Source organism: Malus sylvestris, chromosome 6 (genome assembly GCF_916048215.2).
Source record: "Malus sylvestris chromosome 6, drMalSylv7.2, whole genome shotgun sequence".
Taxonomy (NCBI): domain Eukaryota; kingdom Viridiplantae; phylum Streptophyta; class Magnoliopsida; order Rosales; family Rosaceae; genus Malus; species Malus sylvestris.
Window position 1 is genome coordinate 4,822,507 of NC_062265.1, and position 21,480 is coordinate 4,843,986.

The 21,480-nt window shown below is 38.2% G+C and overlaps 1 protein-coding gene and 1 long non-coding RNA gene across 5 annotated transcripts; one reads left to right on the forward strand and one right to left on the reverse strand.

Annotated features, from left to right (window-relative positions):
• Positions 1 to 6,306: 6,306 nt before the first annotated feature.
• On the reverse strand, positions 6,307 to 12,710 carry LOC126626042 (alpha,alpha-trehalose-phosphate synthase [UDP-forming] 5-like). 4 transcript variants are annotated; one of them, XM_050295208.1, is made up of 5 exons: positions 12,549 to 12,675; positions 12,151 to 12,296; positions 9,712 to 11,770; positions 8,107 to 8,380; positions 6,307 to 6,902 (listed from the first exon to the last, which is right to left on the reverse strand). In XM_050295208.1, exons 3-5 carry the CDS (start codon positions 11,694 to 11,696, stop codon positions 6,579 to 6,581), a joined length of 2,583 nt encoding a protein of 860 aa, XP_050151165.1. In that variant the 5' UTR covers positions 11,697 to 11,770; positions 12,151 to 12,296; positions 12,549 to 12,675; the 3' UTR covers positions 6,307 to 6,578. The 4 variants fall into 4 exon arrangements, with proteins under 4 accessions (XP_050151165.1, XP_050151166.1, XP_050151168.1 ...); XM_050295209.1 differs by lacking the exon at positions 12,151 to 12,296 and having other exon boundaries at positions 12,549 to 12,710; XM_050295211.1 differs by lacking the exon at positions 12,549 to 12,675 and having other exon boundaries at positions 9,712 to 11,767; positions 12,151 to 12,545.
• Positions 12,711 to 14,593: 1,883 nt separating this feature from the next.
• Positions 14,594 to 17,000, forward strand: LOC126625403 (uncharacterized). The gene is made up of 2 exons (XR_007624426.1): positions 14,594 to 15,060; positions 16,187 to 17,000. It is a non-coding gene; the product is annotated as an uncharacterized LOC126625403 (long non-coding RNA).
• The last annotated feature ends 4,480 nt before the right edge of the window (positions 17,001 to 21,480 follow it).

Genomic DNA, 21,480 nt, shown 5'->3' on the forward strand with positions numbered 1-21,480 from the left:
GTGTGTAAACATGGTACATTCATCAAAATTAACCAAAAAATTATTATACCAAAACATGGGTACATTCTTCAAGATCACAAAAAAAAAAGATATTTGTAATAGCATGTTCCTAAAAATTATGATTTTATAATTTTAATAAGTGAGTTTACAAAAATGCCCTTCGAGGCAAAGTGTTAACTTTTGTTGACTGTCGTGTTGTGTCACGTAAGGTTCATTTTCTTGGCGTATTCTCGTAGTACTTGTAGCTACGAAAGCGTGGGCGCAAACGGAGCGCAATTTGAAGTTATAACGAAGGAGATATTAATATTTAAAGTCAAGGGCAAAATTGTAAAATACTATTTTCTAGAAAACTCCAGATTTCTGAAGTTTAATCTGGTCATGCCACGTGTGTGGCTGGGATTGAAGTAAGGAAAAATGGGTGGTGTGGATGGGAAATAAAAGAGGAACAGGGGAGAGAAGTGGAGGAATGAGGAGAGGAGAGAAAAAGGAACGGACGAATCAAAGAAGAGAGAAAGGAGCGAAAAGAGGGAGGAAAAGAAGAAGGGGATCTTGAGGAACCTTGACCCGACCTGATTTTATCTCCCAACTCCGGCCACCATGGACGTCAATCTTGGTGTCAAAATCATCCTTACCTCGAGGCCAATCGATACCTCTATCAATTCCACCCCAAAAATTAGAGAATTCGGCTTTGATTTTGCAAAACCACACCGGAGGCTCCAATCCACCATTTTGGAAACGTTCTGTCCCAATTACCACTACCACTAGACTCTCCATGAACTCAGAAACAAAGCCTAATCAACCTTGGAGGCGTCGGAGCTTGTTTGGAGTCGAATCATGAACACCCATTTCAAGGGTTTCCAACAGGTTTTCATGAAATCGAGGCTTTTCCTGGCCAAATTGGCCTTAGTCATAGGTGTGGAAGTTGCTCTACTCCCTGAGATCTTCATTTCTATGAAATTTGGTAATTTTTGGAAATAGTTTAATTTTCCGCGGCATACCGCCACTTGCGGTGGCACATGGGCCGAGGTGTCCCTTGACCTTCTTAGGTTAAGTTTGAATACCTTGACCATTTGTGAGGTCCGATTAACGAATTTCCATCAGTTGAACCTAGTTTCATTAAGGTCCGCCACCCGATTATTATAGCAATCGACGATCCGATCGTTGGATCGTCACTAAACTTTGATATGTTGTAGTACATAATATTTGAGGATTTTAGAAACTTACGGATCGGGAATCTAGCATATGGATCTTCCTGAATAGGATATGTAAGTTAAGTGTTTTATTGACAAGAATTCTAAGATATGGTTTGATAATTGTTTTAGGTGCCGATCGTTTGTGACGCCTCGATGTTTGTACTAGGGAGTTGTAACACAGACTCCAGGTGAGTGGGTTTTTTATTTTCTATGTATACGTATATATGCTTTACGTTTTCCCATAAATTCTTTAAATGGATTTACGATTTTAGATGCCATGTCAATTACATTACATTTTAGAACATGCATTAGTATAGTTATGCATATTGTTGTTTGATGCTATGGACGCTCAGGTAAGCTCCAAGTGAGTATATATTGATGGTAGTGTGTGTATGGTTATGGTGAGATGCATTTAGAGCTCATTATCCTGCATCCTGGTGCTAGTGTTCCCGTCCGTGGTTAGGATACAGTCCTTCACGTGATGTTCATCTCCCGCACTGCACGCTTACCTTGGATCCAAGTTTGGTGCACAACCCTATCATATAAACCATAATAGGTGGTTTCAACTCGTAGGTGACCCACGATTATTCGCACAGCATTCACGTGATCGTAGCACTTGAGCGTACTTATTTGTACCCAACTCTGTCGTATAGACCACCTTAGGTGGTTCCGACTTGTGTGCAGGAGATGTCAAATATAATATGTCAAAATTTTATTTGATGGCTGATGTGGTAAATTGAATACAAGTGCTAAATTCTCTTCTTTTCCAATAGATGTGTCAAATATTTATTTTATTATTTTATTAGGCCTAGAGTTACATTAACTATTAAAAAATAATCAAAATTAATTGTAGTTTTTATTCTATTGGTTGTTAATGGGACCCATGTATAAAAAAATTTAATTAAATATATTTGACTCATTCTTTGTTTGCTGTCAAAAAAGGCAGCTAGAAAGTAAGGAGTCAAATGACTCACATGCCACATCATATATGACATATCCATTGGAGAACACCTAAATGTCCTTTAATTCTATTTGGCATATTTGACATCTACTTTGGAGATGGTCTTAGATGTTATAAAATCTAATGGATAAAAAGGAGTGTTAATCCAAAGAGATGAACAAGGAATGAAGGCTTATTTTAGAGTGATGAGAGCAAGTGAGAATGAGAGAATGTCCACACTGCAATTTCATTCATACAGAGGATGTAACTCCCATGGATTCAAACAAAAGTCATGATGAGCTTATGAGCTCAATACAGTCCAAAATGTGACCGTTAGAAGAGAGAGAGTAAGGAATACAAATGCCCTTCCATCTTATCTAGCCTATGAGCTAAATACATTTGTCCAATTCTAGCTTGTAAGCTAACACAAAGACATTGTTCAATAAGAAATTACACCTGTAAAAGTAAACAAGATTATAATCCAACACTCCCCTTTAAAGTGTCCACTGATTTTACTTAGAGCAAGTTTCTCAAATAGTTGAATCTTTCCTTTGCTAGAGCTTTAGTGGATATGTCTGAAACCTAGACAACAGAGTAGGTCAATGACTCCTTGTTGCAAAGCTTCCATGATGAAATGGTATTTCCTATTAATGTGCTTGGTCTCTTAATGGAAGGCTGGATTCTTGGTGATTGCAATGATTAAGGTGTTGTCACACTTAAGAGGAGTAACTTTTGTTTGCATTTCCCCAAAATCCTTTAACAAAAATTGAAGCCAAATTGCTTAAGTAGTTGCTTCAAATGCAATTATGTAGCCTCAGTTATGAACAAAGCAACACAGCTTTGTTTCACATATGTCCAAGAGAACATCTCATTGCCAAAGGTAAAGGCATATCCTAAAGTACTCTTCATATCATCATCTGAGTCACTAGTCACTCACAATATCCAAATAGGACATCTCCCTTCCCCTTTTCATACTCCAATCCATATTTCAAAGTTCCTTGCACAATTCTTAGCACTCTTTTTGTAATGCCCAAATGCTTGTTTGTAGGATAGTGCATGAACCTTGCAAGCAAACTTGCAGCATACCTCAAATCAGGGTGGATTTTTTCTCACCATCCTCAAGTAGTAATAATACTCACCACCCTAATTACTATCATTGAATGAGTTTAAATTTTCAGATTTGTGTCAAAAGTTTATTTATATACAATAATCAGATTATAGCAGGTATAGTTTAGTGGTAAAAGTGTGATTCAATCTATAATCCTTTATATAGTTAAGGGGTCTTTTGGTTTGATTAATATTTCATTTCAACCAAAAACTTTATTTCTTAAAAGAATTTAATCATTTACCTCTCAATGAAAAATTCGAGGAAGAATATACATTCTTGCAATACGCGAACGAAAGAAACAATGTCTTAGAGCATCTCCAGTGGAGTCCCTAAATGGAGTCCTTACCACCCTCAACCACTGTATGTCTCTAAATTTAGGCACTTTATGGCTTCCAATGGGATGAAGCTCCAACCCCAATAGTAGAGGGATTGGCCGGAGTTTGTATAAAAAACACTACATTTGAGGACTGGTTTTAGGGACTCAAAATGGAGTGAGGCCTATATGACTTATGAGTGAGATGCCACGTGCAATTCAAATGAAGTTGTTGTGTAGCTATGACAAATGTGCCAAACAAACGCAAATAAAGCTTACTCGCTTGACACAGCATCATGGTAGGTCCCACACTTATATTTTTTTTCTTTTCTTCTTCTTTTACCTTTGGGATCCAACGGTTCAACTTTCTTCTTGGATTTTTTAATTTTGTAGTCCCTAAATTTAAGGATTATACTATTAGGATCATCCATTGGAGCTAAAATTCCTTTAGGGACTCAAAGATTCTTTGAAGTCCCTATATAAGTTCTCATATGTGGTGGTTGGAGTACTTAAATGGGGACTCCCATTAAAGATGCTCTTACGAAACACTTCTTTTATTTTGTCTCCCAAAGAGCAACTCTTCTCAAAATCTCAAAAGGAAAGGTTCTAAGTTGGAATATCATTCTAACTAAGGTTTTTTGTGGTTCAAGAATTCTTGTTTAGGCGGTTCATACCATCCATACATAATATTTTGACATCACCACCATCACCTGAGGGTGTGTTGAACATACATAGTCTCGTACAAAATATCTTTGTATGAGAAAAAAGATATACTCATATTGGGTTTGTTATACATAGTAAAACAACATTAATGAAGTTGGATAGTTGATTTTTCATATTTATAAATTAATAATAAGTCAAATTGCTTTCAAGATGTTTTGTTGTACGTTAATTAGCATTTCACCGGGCTCCCTACCATATTTATCTTTGTCTAATGGTAATACGGGAGGATAATCGAAACCCTACCAAGGGTTTGAAGGCCTTTTATCTCCACAAGTAAATAAGGTTTGGAGATGGTTACAAATGGTAAGAGATCCCCTTCAGATCTCTCCCATCAAGTCCTAGGGATCCAGAGATCCGGACCCTGAAATTTGATATAACAGCTACAATTATTATAACTTTTAGAGGGGCTCCCTGTTTAGTAGCCGTTGCATCAAATTTCAAGAGCCCAAATCTCCGGATCCCTAGGATTTGGTAGGAGAGATCCGGAGATCTCTCCCCTTTACAAATAACTATCGTCTTGATGCTCATATAGTTTATAAATAGTGACACAATCATGACATGCATTTGCAACCGTATACAGAGGCGAATGCACACTAGAACTTAGGTGGTCTCAGGACCACTCGAAGTTCTTAAAATATACATGTGAAAGTCTTTCGAGGACTCTTCAAATATTTTATACTGGTCTCCTTGTACATATTAAGTATTTGATGTAATATCTGCTAGGCATATCTCGATAGGTTCCATGCACAACACTTAAATTCTCTTGATATCACTCATCAAGTGTTCGACAAAATGCCTTAGTGAATAAACTTTTTTTTTTCTTTTGCACGCTTCACGCTCTGTTTCTATCTAAAAATTTTGAACCTTTAAAACTACAACCACCCAAATTCGAATTCTGAACCCGTCACCGACCTTATATGTTCACAAAGCCAATCTTTTCTTTTTTTTTTGAACAAGCGATATTATATATATTAAGGGGGTGGGGAACTGGCTAAGTCTCATAATGGGCTAGTAATAATGTAGTTCAAATTCGCCTTTGACGAAAATCGAATCTAAAATATCTTATTTATAAGTGAAAAGACCTAACAATTTTCCTTGTTTTTTTTATTGGAGAACGAATTATTGAAACGAAACGTCTAATGTTCAACCTTCGTTGACAATAATGTATCTGAGAGACTTGATCAAGATCATCAAATGACCTTCTAGTTCTATTTACTTGTCATGCTTTATATCATACATTGTCTCCCTTCATTAAATTCTATCAAAAAATAAAATATATAATATACGAGCGAAAGAAAGTAGGTGCCTGACAAGTGAGCACATCCATCCTATTTATTATTTTTAACTTTTTATAATCTTATGAAGCAACAACCATAACCCCCTAACAACATAAACAATTTTTTTTCACAAAAAAAGAAAAAAAAACTAAATTTCAGGCACATATAAAAGCAAAAATTGCATCCTATCATTCTAATTTACAAATCTCTACCATCCAAACGATGTTTGACGTTTCATGAAATTAACAAACTAACATTTAATTTTTTAAAAGTTAAAGTAATAGTAATGTGATAAAATAATATTGATTTTATTTTGATCAAGTGCAGGACGCTTTGGCTGTTGAAAACTATCATTGAGCACATCACATTACTTGTACAATATTTTCAGCTTCGGCCGCTTCATTCAAAATACGTAAATTTACATTAAGTCTTTACTCATTGTTGCTAGAAATGCTTTTCTTTTCGATTGTACCGAAAACAGTTGTGTTGGAGATTTCGTTCTTTGAATAATTTTAATTTTCCACGAAATAAAAAAAGCACCTAACCAAATCAGACTAATTACTGCTCAATTCAGTGTAAATGACACTTTTTGTGTTCAAACTTCAAACCTATGCTAAATAATGGGATAGGTTTGGTTCAACCAACCAACCAAAATTAGCTAAACACGTTGCAAACATAATTAAGTGTAGATGGACATTTATGCTTACTGGCAAATCTAAGCTAAATCTAGATTTTGGTCCCCTAAGAGAAAATTATATACATTTGAAAACTTTGGTATGCCTTGGCAAACTGGATAATATCGTTACACGATTTATAATATTGGATTCATACATCCGAGGCTGCGTTTGGTATGCGGAAACGAGCTAGTACAATCTGTAAGCTCTGCGCCCCGCGGGTTGAAAGATTCAGAAAAGAAACACAAGTAATGAAGGCCAACATTAAGATACAAGAAAATTTTACAATTTCGCTACTCACACACTAGTCACTGCATAATAACAGAACGGGGTTTCAATGAATAATCTATTTACTTTTCTAAAGCAAGTACTCGCTGAGAAAGCTGCGCTGCAGCGCTTTTGGCCGACTGCTCCGAAGCATTGGCCAGCCCCTGTAACATTCTCAAAATCTCAGTTGTGTCTTCCAGGTAGTACTTGGCCTTGCTGGGCTTCTGACCGACAGTGCAAGCAAACACTTCAGCCACCGGAGAGAGAGAGTCCCTTGAACTCATTATCGCCTCAAACATGTCTTCGTCGGACCTGTCATCCCCAATACACAGAACAAAATCTGGAAGCATTGCTTTCTGTTTCATTGCTACGAGGAGACGTTCTGCTACAAGGCCTTTGTTGACACCCTATGAGATGGTCATAGAAGAAGAGGAACTTGTAAGGTTTGGGGCTAAGCTTCCGCTCTATACTACCGAAACCTCAAAGAGAGTTTGCACTACTTTTTTCACTTTTCATGCTTCAAAATCTTAAAAACAAATATCACACTGTAATATCTGAACTGAAATATATAGGAGAATCACTAAAAGTCAACAACCATTTATGATCCATACAAGAGCTGCTATTATGAGTCTAATAATATGTTTAATCAATTCAAAACAGTCCAATAAATTAGATTCACCACGAGATGTTTCTTCCTTGAAAAAAAATGAAAAATCTTTAAAGATTAGAGAATGATAGGTTACACTTATTAATAGATTTGAATCCTCTCGACTTCTCCCAATTCAATTGCATAAGGTTACTTGACGCGCTCTCCAATTTTCTGACCTGTTAGTTAAAACCCAGGTTTTAACTCATCTTTAAAATTTGTTTCAAGGAAAAAGTTCCCGTCTGTTTCTTCCAAAAGGTGCCCGTTTGCTTATACATTAACCCAAAAGGTATGCAGGGGATGTGGGACAATGCTAACACTTTCTTCTGCACCAGGATTGCAGGGTTGCAGACACTAGGTTCTCCACTCTACTTTGGCCAATCAATATAAACTCGACCCATCCTTACGATACAGCTATTCTGAAACCATGTTAAACCCAGTTTTTCCAGTCATAACACTGGCAGAGAGAGTTAGCATAGTTCCACATCACTTGAGTACCTTTTGGGATTTGCAATGTACAAACGCGTAAGCACACTTTCCTTGAAAGCCAATCTTTAAGGATGAAATTCTACCCCTCGGCTTAACATGGTATGAGAATAAACAAAGGACACCCTTTCCTTGTAAGCTAGTTCTTGAGAATGAGTTCTACTCATGGGTTTTAACGCAATTATCTGGACATTAATTAATGGAATGTTCAATTCTTGCAGGTAATGCCGGTCCCTAAAGAATATATTCCTTTGCACATAGGGAATTCAGGATTTCTTTTTGTACCTAATACTCCAATGTCATCTGTTGCTCTGGAATCTTAGTCCTCATTATAGTGAGAATATATCAAACTTACTTATAATCATAATTATAATATTTAAGCACATCTCAATTACTTAGTGCATGTTACTATAGAAGAAAAGATTAGACTTAGGAATGGCTATAAACTGACAGTGTAAGGAGATCAAAGAGCTACTAACCTGAGGTTTAACTTCTACAATGTGCTGACCACTCTTGACAGACACTGGCTCATTGGCAAGAACACTTTCCAGGTGATCTAGAAGCTCCTTAGCCTGACAAAAGCCAAAATCTGGATCTGCGTATTGATAATTCCAAACAAGAGCACTTTCTTTGGTCTCTATGGTAGAACCATCGGTTGTTTCGGTATATAACTGCATTACTGGCTCAGCAATCTGTTTCCAATCAAAATCTGGAATAGAGATACAAGTTTCCCAGTCGGCATTATGATTTGACCTGAAAAAGAGTATTGATCAAAATTAAATACACCACAAACAAACAAAGAAATCTTCAGACATGTTTCTCTTTCCAAAATTCCATGAATGGAAACTGCATCGCTAGGTTAGAGACTAATATGAAGGTTGCACTTTAGTACACCTCACGTCCCCAGAATAAAAAAGGATACAAACTGGCACAACTCTATTATTAAGAGTTGTAGCATTTGAATTCAATTTTCAGCATACAAATGGGCACAACTCCATTATCAAGCATATGACAACCCGAAACATGTGAGAATTAATAAATTGAGCTCTAATTCCAGTTCTACAACATGACTAGTTTTGTCTGCTGTAACATAATTATTAGAACTTTTCATGTTTCAATATTAAGGGTATCTAAAAATGATGTAAATTGAGTGATAATCTTTTGATAGGAAGAGCTACCCTAATTAATATGTGGGGAAAATAATTCAACACATGTAGTAGCCATCCTAATTTCACTTGTTCCTTTCCGCCCTTCTATTTTGTACAAAAGAGTTGTTTATATTTTGAAATACATTTTTTAATTGAATACACAAGCTGTTAGTAAACTGGACAAGTGAGACTGCAAGTTCGTCAGTTCTTCATACAACTAGAAACTGAAGCTGCCCAACCTTCTCGGACACAAACCTTGACCAGATCTAATCCTACTTCAGTATTACTATGCTTAAAGCTAAAATTAATTCAATTTTGCAAACAGAAAGCTATAAAGGGTTACATACTGTGAAAATTCAAAGATGTTTTAATTAAGCAAAATGACAAGAAGAAAAGTAGAAGTTTATAGTTTATAGTTTCTGCTCCTCTTCTTTCCTGTCTTTTTCTAACTTGTCCATGTGACATCTACAACCAGAACTTAGCTACTGATAGAAGACCAACTAAGATAAGTTACATTAACAAGTTCTTTTTTATTTCTCATCAGATTTTCCTCTTTTTGTTCGCCTTCGTTTTTTTAAAGTGTGTATGTAATATCTATAACAAGGACTTCATTAGGACAAAGATCCAAAACCAAAAATAACAAGTTTATGTTTATGGCCAGAAACTGCAGTTAGTGGAAAATGTAGAGCTGCACCAGCCTTGAAAAAGAGGATGGCTTATAAGACTTATAGAAAGGCAAATTAGCAAGCATGAGGTTGAGGTTATATTCTACCGCACGAAACTGAAATATACAGGAATTGAATTTGAATGACATGAAAAGTAAATATTAATATAAAGAAAAGTTCTATGTAGCTTGTAGGAACGGCTGTACACAAACATAGAGCCTTAATGGGGAAACAAGAAGTAGGGGGGCTATAACAACAAACAGGCACGTACCTCACATAATAGCCATGCTCTGCAGCAATCCCAAGCTTTTCACAAGAAGAAAACCACTTGGTTAAAGTCTTTCTGTCTTTCCCACTAACAAGAAAGACAACATTCTTGGGATCATTGCATAAATTGTTCAAGATTCCAACAGCCTCTGTATTAGGAGTGGTAATAATTGAACCCGGCAGCATCATAGCACCATCATAATCCAAAAGAATCGCTCGATTCTTGGTCCTTTTATAAGCTGAAACAATAAGTTCAACTGAAAGCTTTCTGAAATTTGGATCCAAAACAATCACCCGGAACCCTAAGCCAAAACCAATTCCCCAGCACCTTCTCCTCATATGATCCCTACATGCCCTTTCAAGATCCTGCAAGAAGCTGCGCGCCCAATATGCAACATCATGTGTAATGACATACCTATAATGTTTCTCGTGTCGCAACTGTTTTTCTGCCTCTGGCACCATAAGAGCAGAATCCATAGCTTCGGCAACAGCATCAATGTTCCACGGGTTGACTCGGATTGCCCCACTTAGTGATGGAGAGCACCCTATAAACTCGGATACCACTAGCATGCTTTTCTTTGGGGTTGTTGGGTTTAGTCCTAAAGTCTCATCTAGCTTCTCATTTCCTTGGCGGCAGATAATATACTCATAGGGTATAAGATTCATTCCATCCCTCACCGCTGTAACAAGACAACACTCCGCAATTACATAATAAGCAATTCGCTCATAAAACTGAAGCGGGGTATCAATCAAGACCACAGGTTTGTATCCTTCCCTTCCAAATGTCTCATTGATCCTCTTCACTGTGGCATCAGTTTCTACCTGGACCTCCCGGACATCTTTTCCCCGGCCTCTGGCAGGGTTAGCAACTTGAACCAAAACAACCTTACCCCTCTTATCAGGATGTTGACTAAGCAATTGTTCCATGGCCAAAAGTTTCAAGCTGATTCCTTTAAATATGTCCATATCATCAACCCCAAGCAAAACAGTTTTCCCCCTAAACTGATCTTGCAACTCGGCAACTTTAGATTCAGTCTCTGGAAGATTCAACACATTTTGGAGCTGGTGTATGTGTATCCCAACAGGAAGAATCTTAATGCTTACAGTGCGACCATAATACTCGAGCCCGATGTATCCTCGCTTAGATTGATATGAAAGGCCAAGCATTCTACTACAACAAGAGAGGAAGTGCCTAGCATAATCAAAAGTATGGAAGCCAATAAGGTCAGAATTCAGAAGTGCTCTTAGAAGGTCATCTCTTACAGGAAGTGTCCTGTATATCTCAGACGAAGGGAACGGGCTGTGGAGAAAGAATCCAAGCCTCAATCTATTAAACCTCTTCCTCAAAAATGTTGGCAACACCATCAAATGGTAGTCATGAACCCACACCAAATCATCATCAGGGCTAATCACTTCCATTACTTTATCTGCAAATATCTTGTTCACGGAAACATAAGCTTGCCATAGAGACCGATCAAACCTACCACCAAGATCTGGTGAGAGAGGAAGCATGTAATGAAATAAAGGCCACAAATGTTGTTTACAAAAACCATGATAAAATTTACTAAAAAGATCAGGAGGGATAAATGCAGGGACGCATTTGAAAGTATCAAGCAAAGTTTGGGCTACATCATCTTGCTCACTTGGGTCAATTTCTTCTTTAAGGCAACCAATATAGACTACTTCTACATCTTCTCCCAGGCCATCTTTGAGCTGCAAAAGAAGTGAATCCTCATCCCAGCTAAAGTACCATTCGCCATCGTCTCTCCGATGGGCCCGAAGTGGAAGCTGATTTCCCACTATGATCATCCGTTCTTGAGCAATGGATGACGGAGCATCAGAGCCAACACTATTACTGTTGTCATCATCAAACTCAGACAATACTCCAGCGACAGTTGCCACTCGGGGAAACCTCTTCTTCTCGCGGCCAAAAGTTGGGGAGTCACCAGAAGTAAGGTCAAGTAAGCTAGAATAGGACCTTGAAACCATTGCGAGGACGAATCGGGAACTTCTGGTCAGCTTGGAAGTGAAAGAGGACCGTGCTGATTCCTCAGGGCCAACTTCTACAAAGAATTAACAACCCATAAACACGAAACACAAAAAAAAAAAGAAAAACATGAAATATCAACAGAAAATCAAACGATTAACAAAAGAAATCTACTGCAGCTGCACAGATTATAGTACCAATAGTTGAGTTGTGACAGCATAAACTGGGATAGAAGCTTCACTATAATACAGAGATGCTTTTACAAACAAATAAATTTTACTAGAAAGCTCGTTTAATTAGCTTTCCTCTCTCAGCAGAAATCAAAATTTTACAGAATTAGAGCAGTTAAATGTAATAAAGAGCCAAAAATTAAAATCTGGAACTCACACAATTATTTGAACAAAACCCAGAAGCCTAAATCTGAAGAAATTAGATCCAAAACTGAGAAATAATCACCTCCAGAGTGCAATCATAAAGCAACCCAGAAATGCAACAATCTTGAGGAGAGTCTGTCTGTCTATCTATCTATCTACCCATCCAAGCAGCTTGAGAAATCAAAATGCATATTCAACCCATCTTCCATCACAAAAAGTATAAATAATCTAGAGAGAGAGAGAGAGAGAGAGAGAGAGAGAGAGAGAGAGAGTCAACTAAGCAAGTGAATGAAAGATGCAGCAGCACGCAGCACCAGCACCAGCACCAGCACCAGCACTCAAAACCAAGTGGAAAAAAGTACCAAAAAAGTAGATTCCAACTTGAAAGATCAGAAGAATAACCATGAAAAATAAAGCTTTAAAATAATCATTCCACATTTCACAGTGAACGAGTGTGTGTTAGTGAGAGAAACTGCTCACCTTTTGGCTTTGATGAAGAATGACGGTGCACTGAGACACCAAAGATGCTCCCTTTTTACTCTCTCTATGTGAATTGCATTCGGAGAAAATGAAAGGCCAATGCTTTTGCTAAAATTTGGTAAAAAATCTCACTGAGACAACTATTTCCTTTCACATTCGACAAACAAACAAATGGGATGTCCTTTTACAAAGAATTAGATGCTCTCTGTTACTTTTCTCTCTCTAATTTTGTTGTAATTTGTAAGAGTGATGATTTGCTGGGAAGATTTTTTTAGAAATAATGTTTGAGAGATCAAATTTTTTAAATTAATTTTTTTTTTGTTGGGAACATTTTGTAAATTAAATAATGTAGTTGTTAATAATTGAATTGTTAATTAATGTATTTATTTTGTAATACATCATTTAATTTGTAAATTTAGTTTAAAATTCTGGTCTTCTTACCATTATCCTTTTTTAGTGTGCTGAAACACCGGGAGGAGTTTTAAGTGTATCCACAACACGGCTAATCAGCATACAAATTGTGAGATACTTGTGTTAAAAAAAAATTCCCACTTATCTAATAAAATATTAGATATCACCCATGTTTCGAATACAATAAAATATTTCTCTAAAAACAATAACGAAACACATATGTATCATATAATACAAGAGATACTTGAAAGAAAAAAAAAATTCTACTTTATACTAACAAGTAGTGTTTCCTCTCGCGTTCAGTCATATGTATCATAAAACAGCGTGCAGTCAGCACCAACAATGGTTAAGCATGGTTAATTAACTCAACAACAGCATTGGTTAGATATATAGACTAGAGACGAAAGTTAGCTCATGAGACTGCTTATTTCTCTAGGAAAACTAATGAAAATGGCTTGAAAACTTTGAGTTTTAATAATAAGGACAAAATAAAGAGTAAAGTGAATAGTACCATGATTAACTTTTTAGTGTAAAAATATGATTTTTCGTTAAAATGAACAGTATCAGAAGCTTTTCGTTAAAATTCCCTATTTCTCTCCCCCCTATTAACTCAACGTGGATGCTGGGATTGAAGCCGGGCGGAGACAACGAAGGAAAATGGCAGAGAGGCAGGTTGAAGGCAAGGAAGACAAAAGGAAAATAGGAGAGAAAGAACAAAATTATGAAAAGAAAATTAAAAATAAAATAAATAAATAATACCACATCATACCTATACTTTGACAGAAATTTTATATAAAAAATTATCAAACACTTAAATATTATTTTTTACTAAAATTATTTTTACTATTAAAATTTAACAAACACTTTACTAATTATTTTATAATTATTTATTTTTATAGCACAATAAAAATATTTTTACACAGCAATACCGCGGTAGCTCTGAGAGTGACTGGGATATAAATTATTATTAGAACTTCTGTGCAGCACACCAACATATTTATGACTTCTGTCGTATTCATTTATTTTTTTTTTTTATACAAACGAAAAATAATGTAACTGAAGCAACACCAACCACTTTCCTGGCTACTGCTACCCCCAAAATGCCCTTTGATTTTGACCTATGTCATGGGCATTGCACTTTAAGTTTGATATTGTCTATTTTATGATACATTTGAATAATAAATGAAACAATTTTTCTCTTATAGAAGTTGGAAGATAAATGATTAAGAAACCACCAACCCAACATGTTGTACGGTACTCATTGATATCAACCCAATATGTTAAAAATATAAGGGTAAATCTCAGTTTACTGCTCTTAAGTTTTGTGGTTTTCAATATAGTTTTTTTTGTTCAGAGTCATACATAAAGTGTTAATTTTGGGATAGTCTCATACCTCTGTTAGTCTAGCTTTTAAGTCTTCTATTAAAAAGTCCACGTGAAAATTAAAAATTCACATGTCATTAAGAAGTCCACGTGGTGCCTATACGAACAAGGATTGGATACCACGTGTCATTAAGAAGTTTACGTGGGAATTAAAATATCAAAAAAGTAATTATTTTAAAAAATTATTATTATTATTTGAAAAAAAAAAACCAAATCCCCTTCTCTTCCCCGGAATCCCAACCCGTGACCACCCTCCCCCCCCACCCCTTCATCGAATTGGCGTTTGGGGTTTGTTTTTCTCCAACTCCCCGTCAGCGCCATCTCTCCGTCAAGCCACCCATCCTCGCCTGCGTCCCTATATATTTGTAAGTGCCCTTCTCATCGAATTGCCGGCCCATCCCTTCCCCCTCGTCAAATCTCCAAAACCATAAATCTAAATCTAAATCCAAAATTTTCAAATTGGTTTCATAAAATTAGGTCCATTTGCACGGATAAGAAAGAGAGGGTGAGAAATGTGAAGAGAGAGGCAGAGACTTGAAATTGGGGTTTGAGGCTTTTGTCTGAGACGACCATCCTCTTCTTGAGGCAGAGCTTTTCTATTTTTCTGGGGCTTCGACGGCAGCAAGGGGGAATATGTAGTTGGCGCAGTAGGTGTGGCGGAGTGGGAGGAAGGGTGTGGCGTGCTAGCGATGGTGTTGGACGGCGCCAATCCCTTTAGGTAAGTACATCAGACCTCCCAATCCAAAATCAAATCCATCCCATCTCACTTCCAATTCAAAAATCAAATCCCTTTAGGTATGAAATTAGGTTGAATTTTAATTTAAAAAAAAACAAAGAAGATGAATTTCAGATTTTAAGGTTTGATGGTTGCGGGGCGGGTAGAGGATCCTTTTCGGACCCAAACCCACCGGATCCTTATTCTTCTTTCTTCCCTGCAGATTTTCATCACTCTCATCCATTTTTTCCAGCTGAAACACTATTTCCAATCATCCAATTCCCAACACAGCCTTTATATATATATATATATACACGGAGGATAAAAATGGAAGAAAAAGAACTGAAATCTTCATACGTGGAGGAGTTAAAGAGATTATGCTCCCAAAAATTGAAGAAGCATAAGGATGGGGCAGATTTGTAGAGTTTGGAAATTTCATGGAAAAAATGGATGATGGTGATGAAAATCTGCAGAGAAGAAAGGAGGAGGATCATCCTCTCCCGGCAGAGAGACCTGTTTAGTTTTTAGGGTTATTTTTTAATTTTTTTTAATTTTTTAATATCCACGTGGCGCCTAGTCATTGATCACATTAGCGTCACGTCAGCAGTTAATAGAAGACTTAACAGCCAGACTAACGAATGTATGAAACTGTCCTAAAATTAACACTTTAGATATGACTCTGGGACGAAAAAAATTCATGTATCAAATGTTGAAAATTACGAAACTTGAGAGTAGTAAACTGAGATTTACCCAAAATATAAAATATTAGGCAATTATCACTTTATTATCTTGAAATATGGTAGTGTTCAAACTTTCATACATCAAGTTTTTTTTTTTTTTTAATCTAAGTGTCATACCTAAAGTTGGAATTATAGGAAACTTTTGGACATTTGTTACGTTTTTCTTGAGAACCTCTGTTAATTTGTGATGTAGTGCTCACATGAACAATGACTAGACGTCACGTGTCAATCTAGTCCACATGAACATTAAAAATTAATTAAAAAGTCAAAAAGTGGGGATAATGGCAGAACTTCCTTTCCTTCGTTCCATTTTCTATCTTTTGTAAATCTTTCCGTAATTCTTAGAGAAACCTTATATTGCTATCTTATATGTATACGCCCTATCTCAGGTCCTTGGCAGATAGAATCGTCCAAACCAAACCAAACCAAAAGTTTTGTAGAAGCCCCAAAAGCGACTTCATCGTCGAGTTCCTCAACTTAGTGCTTCCGATTTAGAGCCGAGTTACCAGGTTCCGGTAGTGGTCCGGACCGTCTCCCTCTTGGAGGATGAGCTGTTGACAGACAAGACAACGGAGTTGAGGAAGGTGTCGCTTTTGATCAAAATCTCGGCGTCGGCGACGGCGACGTGGCAGTCGAGGTGGGTCGTGATGGTTCAGGATTGGCTGGGTGGTTTAGGCAGAAAAGAAACAAGTCGAGATATAGGCTGGTCAGCCGGGTTACAAATTGCATTTAATTCAAAGTGGTGAGCAGACAAGTTCGTGGATTCAAAGATCATATTTGGGCATGGTGGTTCTAGCGAATTCCACGATTTCCAACAGCAAGCAGGGTAGCAGCAAAACGGTGAATTTTGGGGTTCTTGAGATCGAACAACAAAGAAAGTGAAGAGAGAGTAAAGAAGGATGGTGAAGGATGAGGAACAGGAAAGCAAAGGTGACATGTAGGGCTAGATTGACATGTGTGGCTTAATCATTGTCTACGTAAGCACCACGTCACAGTTTAGCAGAGAATTTCACGGAAAACTTAATGGATGCTTGAAAGTGTCTCATACTTCTAACATTAGGTATAATATTAAGATGTAAAAAAACTTGATGTATGGAAGTTTGAAAACCACGATACTAATGTAGTAAAGTGAGTATCCTAAAATATTTTTGTAGACATCAAAATTTCGGTGAAATAAATGTTGATCAATAATTAAAATTTCAACATTCACGTGTCACATAAATTTTACATATAGCATGTGACTCAACGAAAAATCGAGAATCATCAGAAAAGTCATCAAACATGACAAGTGTCAACACATGGCAGAAATGATTTATTTCATCTGATTATTTAAATCTAAAAATCAAGTTTTTAAATTCTATAAATAAGAAGCCGAGACATTCATTTTGAAAAACCAATTCATAACCAATTCACATCACACCAAAACCTTGAAGCTTTGAAACTTTAAAGCTTCCAAGCAAATCCCGAATGATCAAAAAAGCTTTCTTCGTTTTTCGTCAAATCCTCCTTCAAAATCAAGCCCCAACTGCCCTTGAAGAACTTCCATCAATTCAAGATCAAGCCCCGACGGCCCTTAAAGAAAGTGTTCATCGTTCATTGTTCGTTCATCCTAAAATCAAGCCCCCGACGGCCCTTAGGATCAACAACATCAATAAATTCATCCATTGTTCTTCAAGATCAAGCCTAAAAGCCCTTGAAGATCCGTATACCACTGTTCATCCTAAAGATCAAGCCCCGACTGTCCTTTGGATCAGCAGCCCATCCACAAATCAACACCTTACGGAGATCGAATTAGAGGATTAAATTTGAGAGAGATTGTAACCTCAAAATCATTAATACAAAATATTATTTTGTACACGTGTTCTTGTCTCATTCATCGCAGGAATTTGTGTTTACAAATTTGGCACTCCCAGTGGGACCTCTCTACCTCTCATATCTTTCTCTGTTCAAGGAAATCAAAGCACACATTTCAAAAATCAAATGGCATCAAAGAAGGTTCAAGCTGTTCTCGCAACCAATGCAAAGAACAAAAGCGTCATCACCATAGGTAGTGTCACTTCGGGCGTCACAACTCGAAGCAAGGTAAGAGCTCTTTTTGCCGCCTCTTCCACTCTTGCATCAATTTCGCCGAATGAACAAGAGGACCCGAGATATGAGCATGTGATCACCCTAGCCTCACTAAAGGCGCCAAAAGAGGAAAGCCCAAGGAAATACTCAGAGCCCTTACTTTCTGATGCCGACTCAAGTAACAGCATAGCCATGCAAGTCATGACTATTGGAGCAACTTCAATCGATGAGCAGCTAGCTAAAATGAATGAAGTGATCGCAAAACTCACACGGACTGTGGAGGAGAAAGACTTGCAAATCACTGCACTCGTCAACCAACTAGATGCGAAGCCCAACGTGAAAGTCGAGCCAGGGGTTGATCCACTAAAGAAATGAGCCGATGAAGAAGAGGAGCCTCCGGTGGAGAAAATCAAAGATAATCTAGAGCCAGACCAAGCAGCGGTGCTCATGGGATCTCTCTCTATCCAACAGTTGTAGGAGATGATTGCTAACACTGTCAAGGCGCAGTACGAATGAAGCTCACATGACTCCGTATTATACTCAAAGCCTTACTCCAAGAAGATTGACCCTTTAAAGATGCCGATGGGTTATCAACCGTCGAAATTCATACAGTTCGATAGAAAGGGAAACCCAAAACAACATGTCGCCCATTTCATTGAAACCTGCAACAATGCCAGGACGGAGGGAGACTACCTTGTTAAGCAGTTTGTGCGCTCGCTGAGAGGTAACGCATTTGACTGGTACACTAACCTCGAGCCCGAATCTGTCAACAATTGGGATCAGCTAGAAAGGGAATTCCTCAACCGCTTCTACAGCACGCGCCGCACTATAAGCATGCTGGAGCTAACCAGTACGAAACAGTGAAAAGATGAACCTGTCGTTGACTACATCAATAGATGGCGTTCGTTAAGTCTGAATTGCAAAGATCAGCTTTCCGAAACTTCCGTCATTGAGATGTGCGTTAAAGGAATGCACTGGGGGTTACATTACATCCTTCAAGGCATAAAACCAAGAACATTTGAGGAGCTGGCAACTCGTTCCCATGACATGGAGCTAAGTATCACCAATCACAGGAAGAAATAACTGATCACCGACTTCAAGAAGGATAAGGTATTTGCCCCAAATGTAGACAATACCAGGAAGAAGCCCACCAATGAAGCTTTTACCGTCAACACTACCCCCATCAAGACCTCATCTACGCCTATCAAGATCTTCTCCAAGACCAAAACACAGGAGATAAAGAGAGGTGAGCCTCCTCGCACCCAAGACAGGTACAAAAACACCTTGAGGGAATTATAGCAGAAGGCGTACCCTTTTCCTGACTTAGATATGGCTACAATGTTAGACAACTTGCTAGAAAAGAAGGTAATCAAGCTACCCAAATGCAAACGTCCCAAGGAGATGAATCGCGTAAACGATCATAAGTACTGCAAGTACCATCGTATCATGAGTCATCTTGTCGGTAAATGCTTCGTCCTCAAATAACTTATCATGAAGCTAACACAACAAGGACAAATCGAGCTTGACCTTGAAGACACAGCAGCAACGCATACTACTATGATTGTGTTTGGATCATTTGATCTAGTGCATCTTCAAGTGACATCTGACCATTCCCGTCAATGCTCAAGCTACATGGAACCTTCTACTCAGCCATCGCTAGGGGCAAACGAATAAGATGCACATGCCAATGATGAAGAAGGATGAACATTGGTAACCTACAAAAAAACGAAGAAGCCAAAACCACAAGCCATAAGGCCAAAAGGGGAGCAAATGAGAAAGCACCGTCATCGCAACAATAGGAAGCTCAAGGAAAACGCAAGAGCTGTTAATCCAACGTACGCTGGGGAACTTATGGAGCAAGAGCCACGCATTCATGTCTCCTTGCACGAGTACTTCCCAAATGACTTCTTCCAATAGTGCACTACCGTCGCCTGTCACATGGTTGAAGTAGAGATGGAAGAAACCTTAAAAGGCAAAGCTATTGCCACTGAGGAAGAAATTACCCTCATACCTAAAAAAGGTCTGCCGACACACTTTATCATTAAGGAAGCACTACAATTGCCAAAGAAGATGCGAATAGCACTAGCAGCGGTCTTGACAAGTCCCGGCGACCACGAAGTGCAAGAAAGCAAGGACGAAGGCTTGAAGCTTCGACCACATGAATGTGCCACATGTTGTGCCACCTATGACGCAATCGACTTCACTGACGAAGACTTATTGTTGGGATCAAAGCCTCATAACCATTCTCTCTTTGTCTCGGGGTACGTAAGGGAGCACAAAGTCAACCACATGCTTGTAGATGGTGGGTCGGCCATAAACATCATGCCAAAGTCAACAATGACAACAATCGGCATCAAGGTGGATGAACTATCCCTAAGCTGTCTGCTGATCCAGGGTTTTAACCAATGAGGACAAATGGCGATGGGCATGATCCGATTGGAAATAACCATTGGTGAACTCAAATCGAACACAATATTCCACATGATTGATGTAAGAACCTCCTGCAGCTTGCTCCTATGAAGGCCTTGGATCCACAAGAATGGAGTAGTGTCATCCACCCTCCACCAATGCTTAAAATTCTACTGAGAAGGGGTAAAGGTGATCCAAGGTGATACCAAGCCATTCACCGAAGCCGAATCACACTTCGCATACGCCAAGTTCTACATGGACGAAGACATGGTGCCTGGAGCTTTTCTAGAAGATATCAAATCCACGGGCAAAACAACACCTAAAAAGCAGAAGTGGCAAGCCATGCCCAAAAAGCAAGAAGGATAAGATACGCCATCTTCAAGCAAAAATGATGATGAGCCTACTAAACCTGCAACAACCAAAGGGAATAGGACGCCCTCAAATGGACCAAGCACACCAGTCTTCCGATACATCCTGATGTCGAGAAGAAAGAATGGTCAATCCCCGTTTGAAACTGGAATAAGCAAAGTCGATGCACAGCGGCACAAGGATAACGTAAAGTTGCTCAAGACGAATGCAATTTTACCTCTGACACAACTAAGCGACGCTAAGGTTGCAAGACTACCACAAGGCTTCATAAAAGCTCTGCCAAAAGGGGTGGAACCAAGCTTTCTTCTAACCAAGAGGACTGAAGAAGGTTTTGATCCAAACGTCTACAAACTCATGTCGAATGTTGGGTACGACTTCGCCTTCTTGTCAAATCCTGGAAAGAAATTTTCAAATATCGTCAAAGACAAAGAACGTGACCTCACCGAGACTCAAAAGAAGTTGAAAAAACATGGTTACGGAGTTGACAACAACAAAGCTAGACTTGGCTTCACACCAAATGCACCTGTTAAGATTTCAAGTAAAGCGAAAAATGCTAGCACTCAACACATTAGCGTGAGCATTGAACAAGATCAAGAGGAACCTAAATCCGCCTCTTAGACGTCAATCTTCGATAGGATGAATCGTTCAAGGCCTAGAATTTCAGCATTTAATTGCATTAGTGGTCAGAATCGAACCTCTATCTTCAAAAGGCTTGACATGCCAACATCCCGAAGCTCTGTTTTTGAAAGGTTGTCAAAACCTAAGAAGCAAAGCAACACGGCTAGCTCTCCTCCTCATCGGTCAGCTTTGGAAAGACTTGAAGACAACAAGAAGCTTT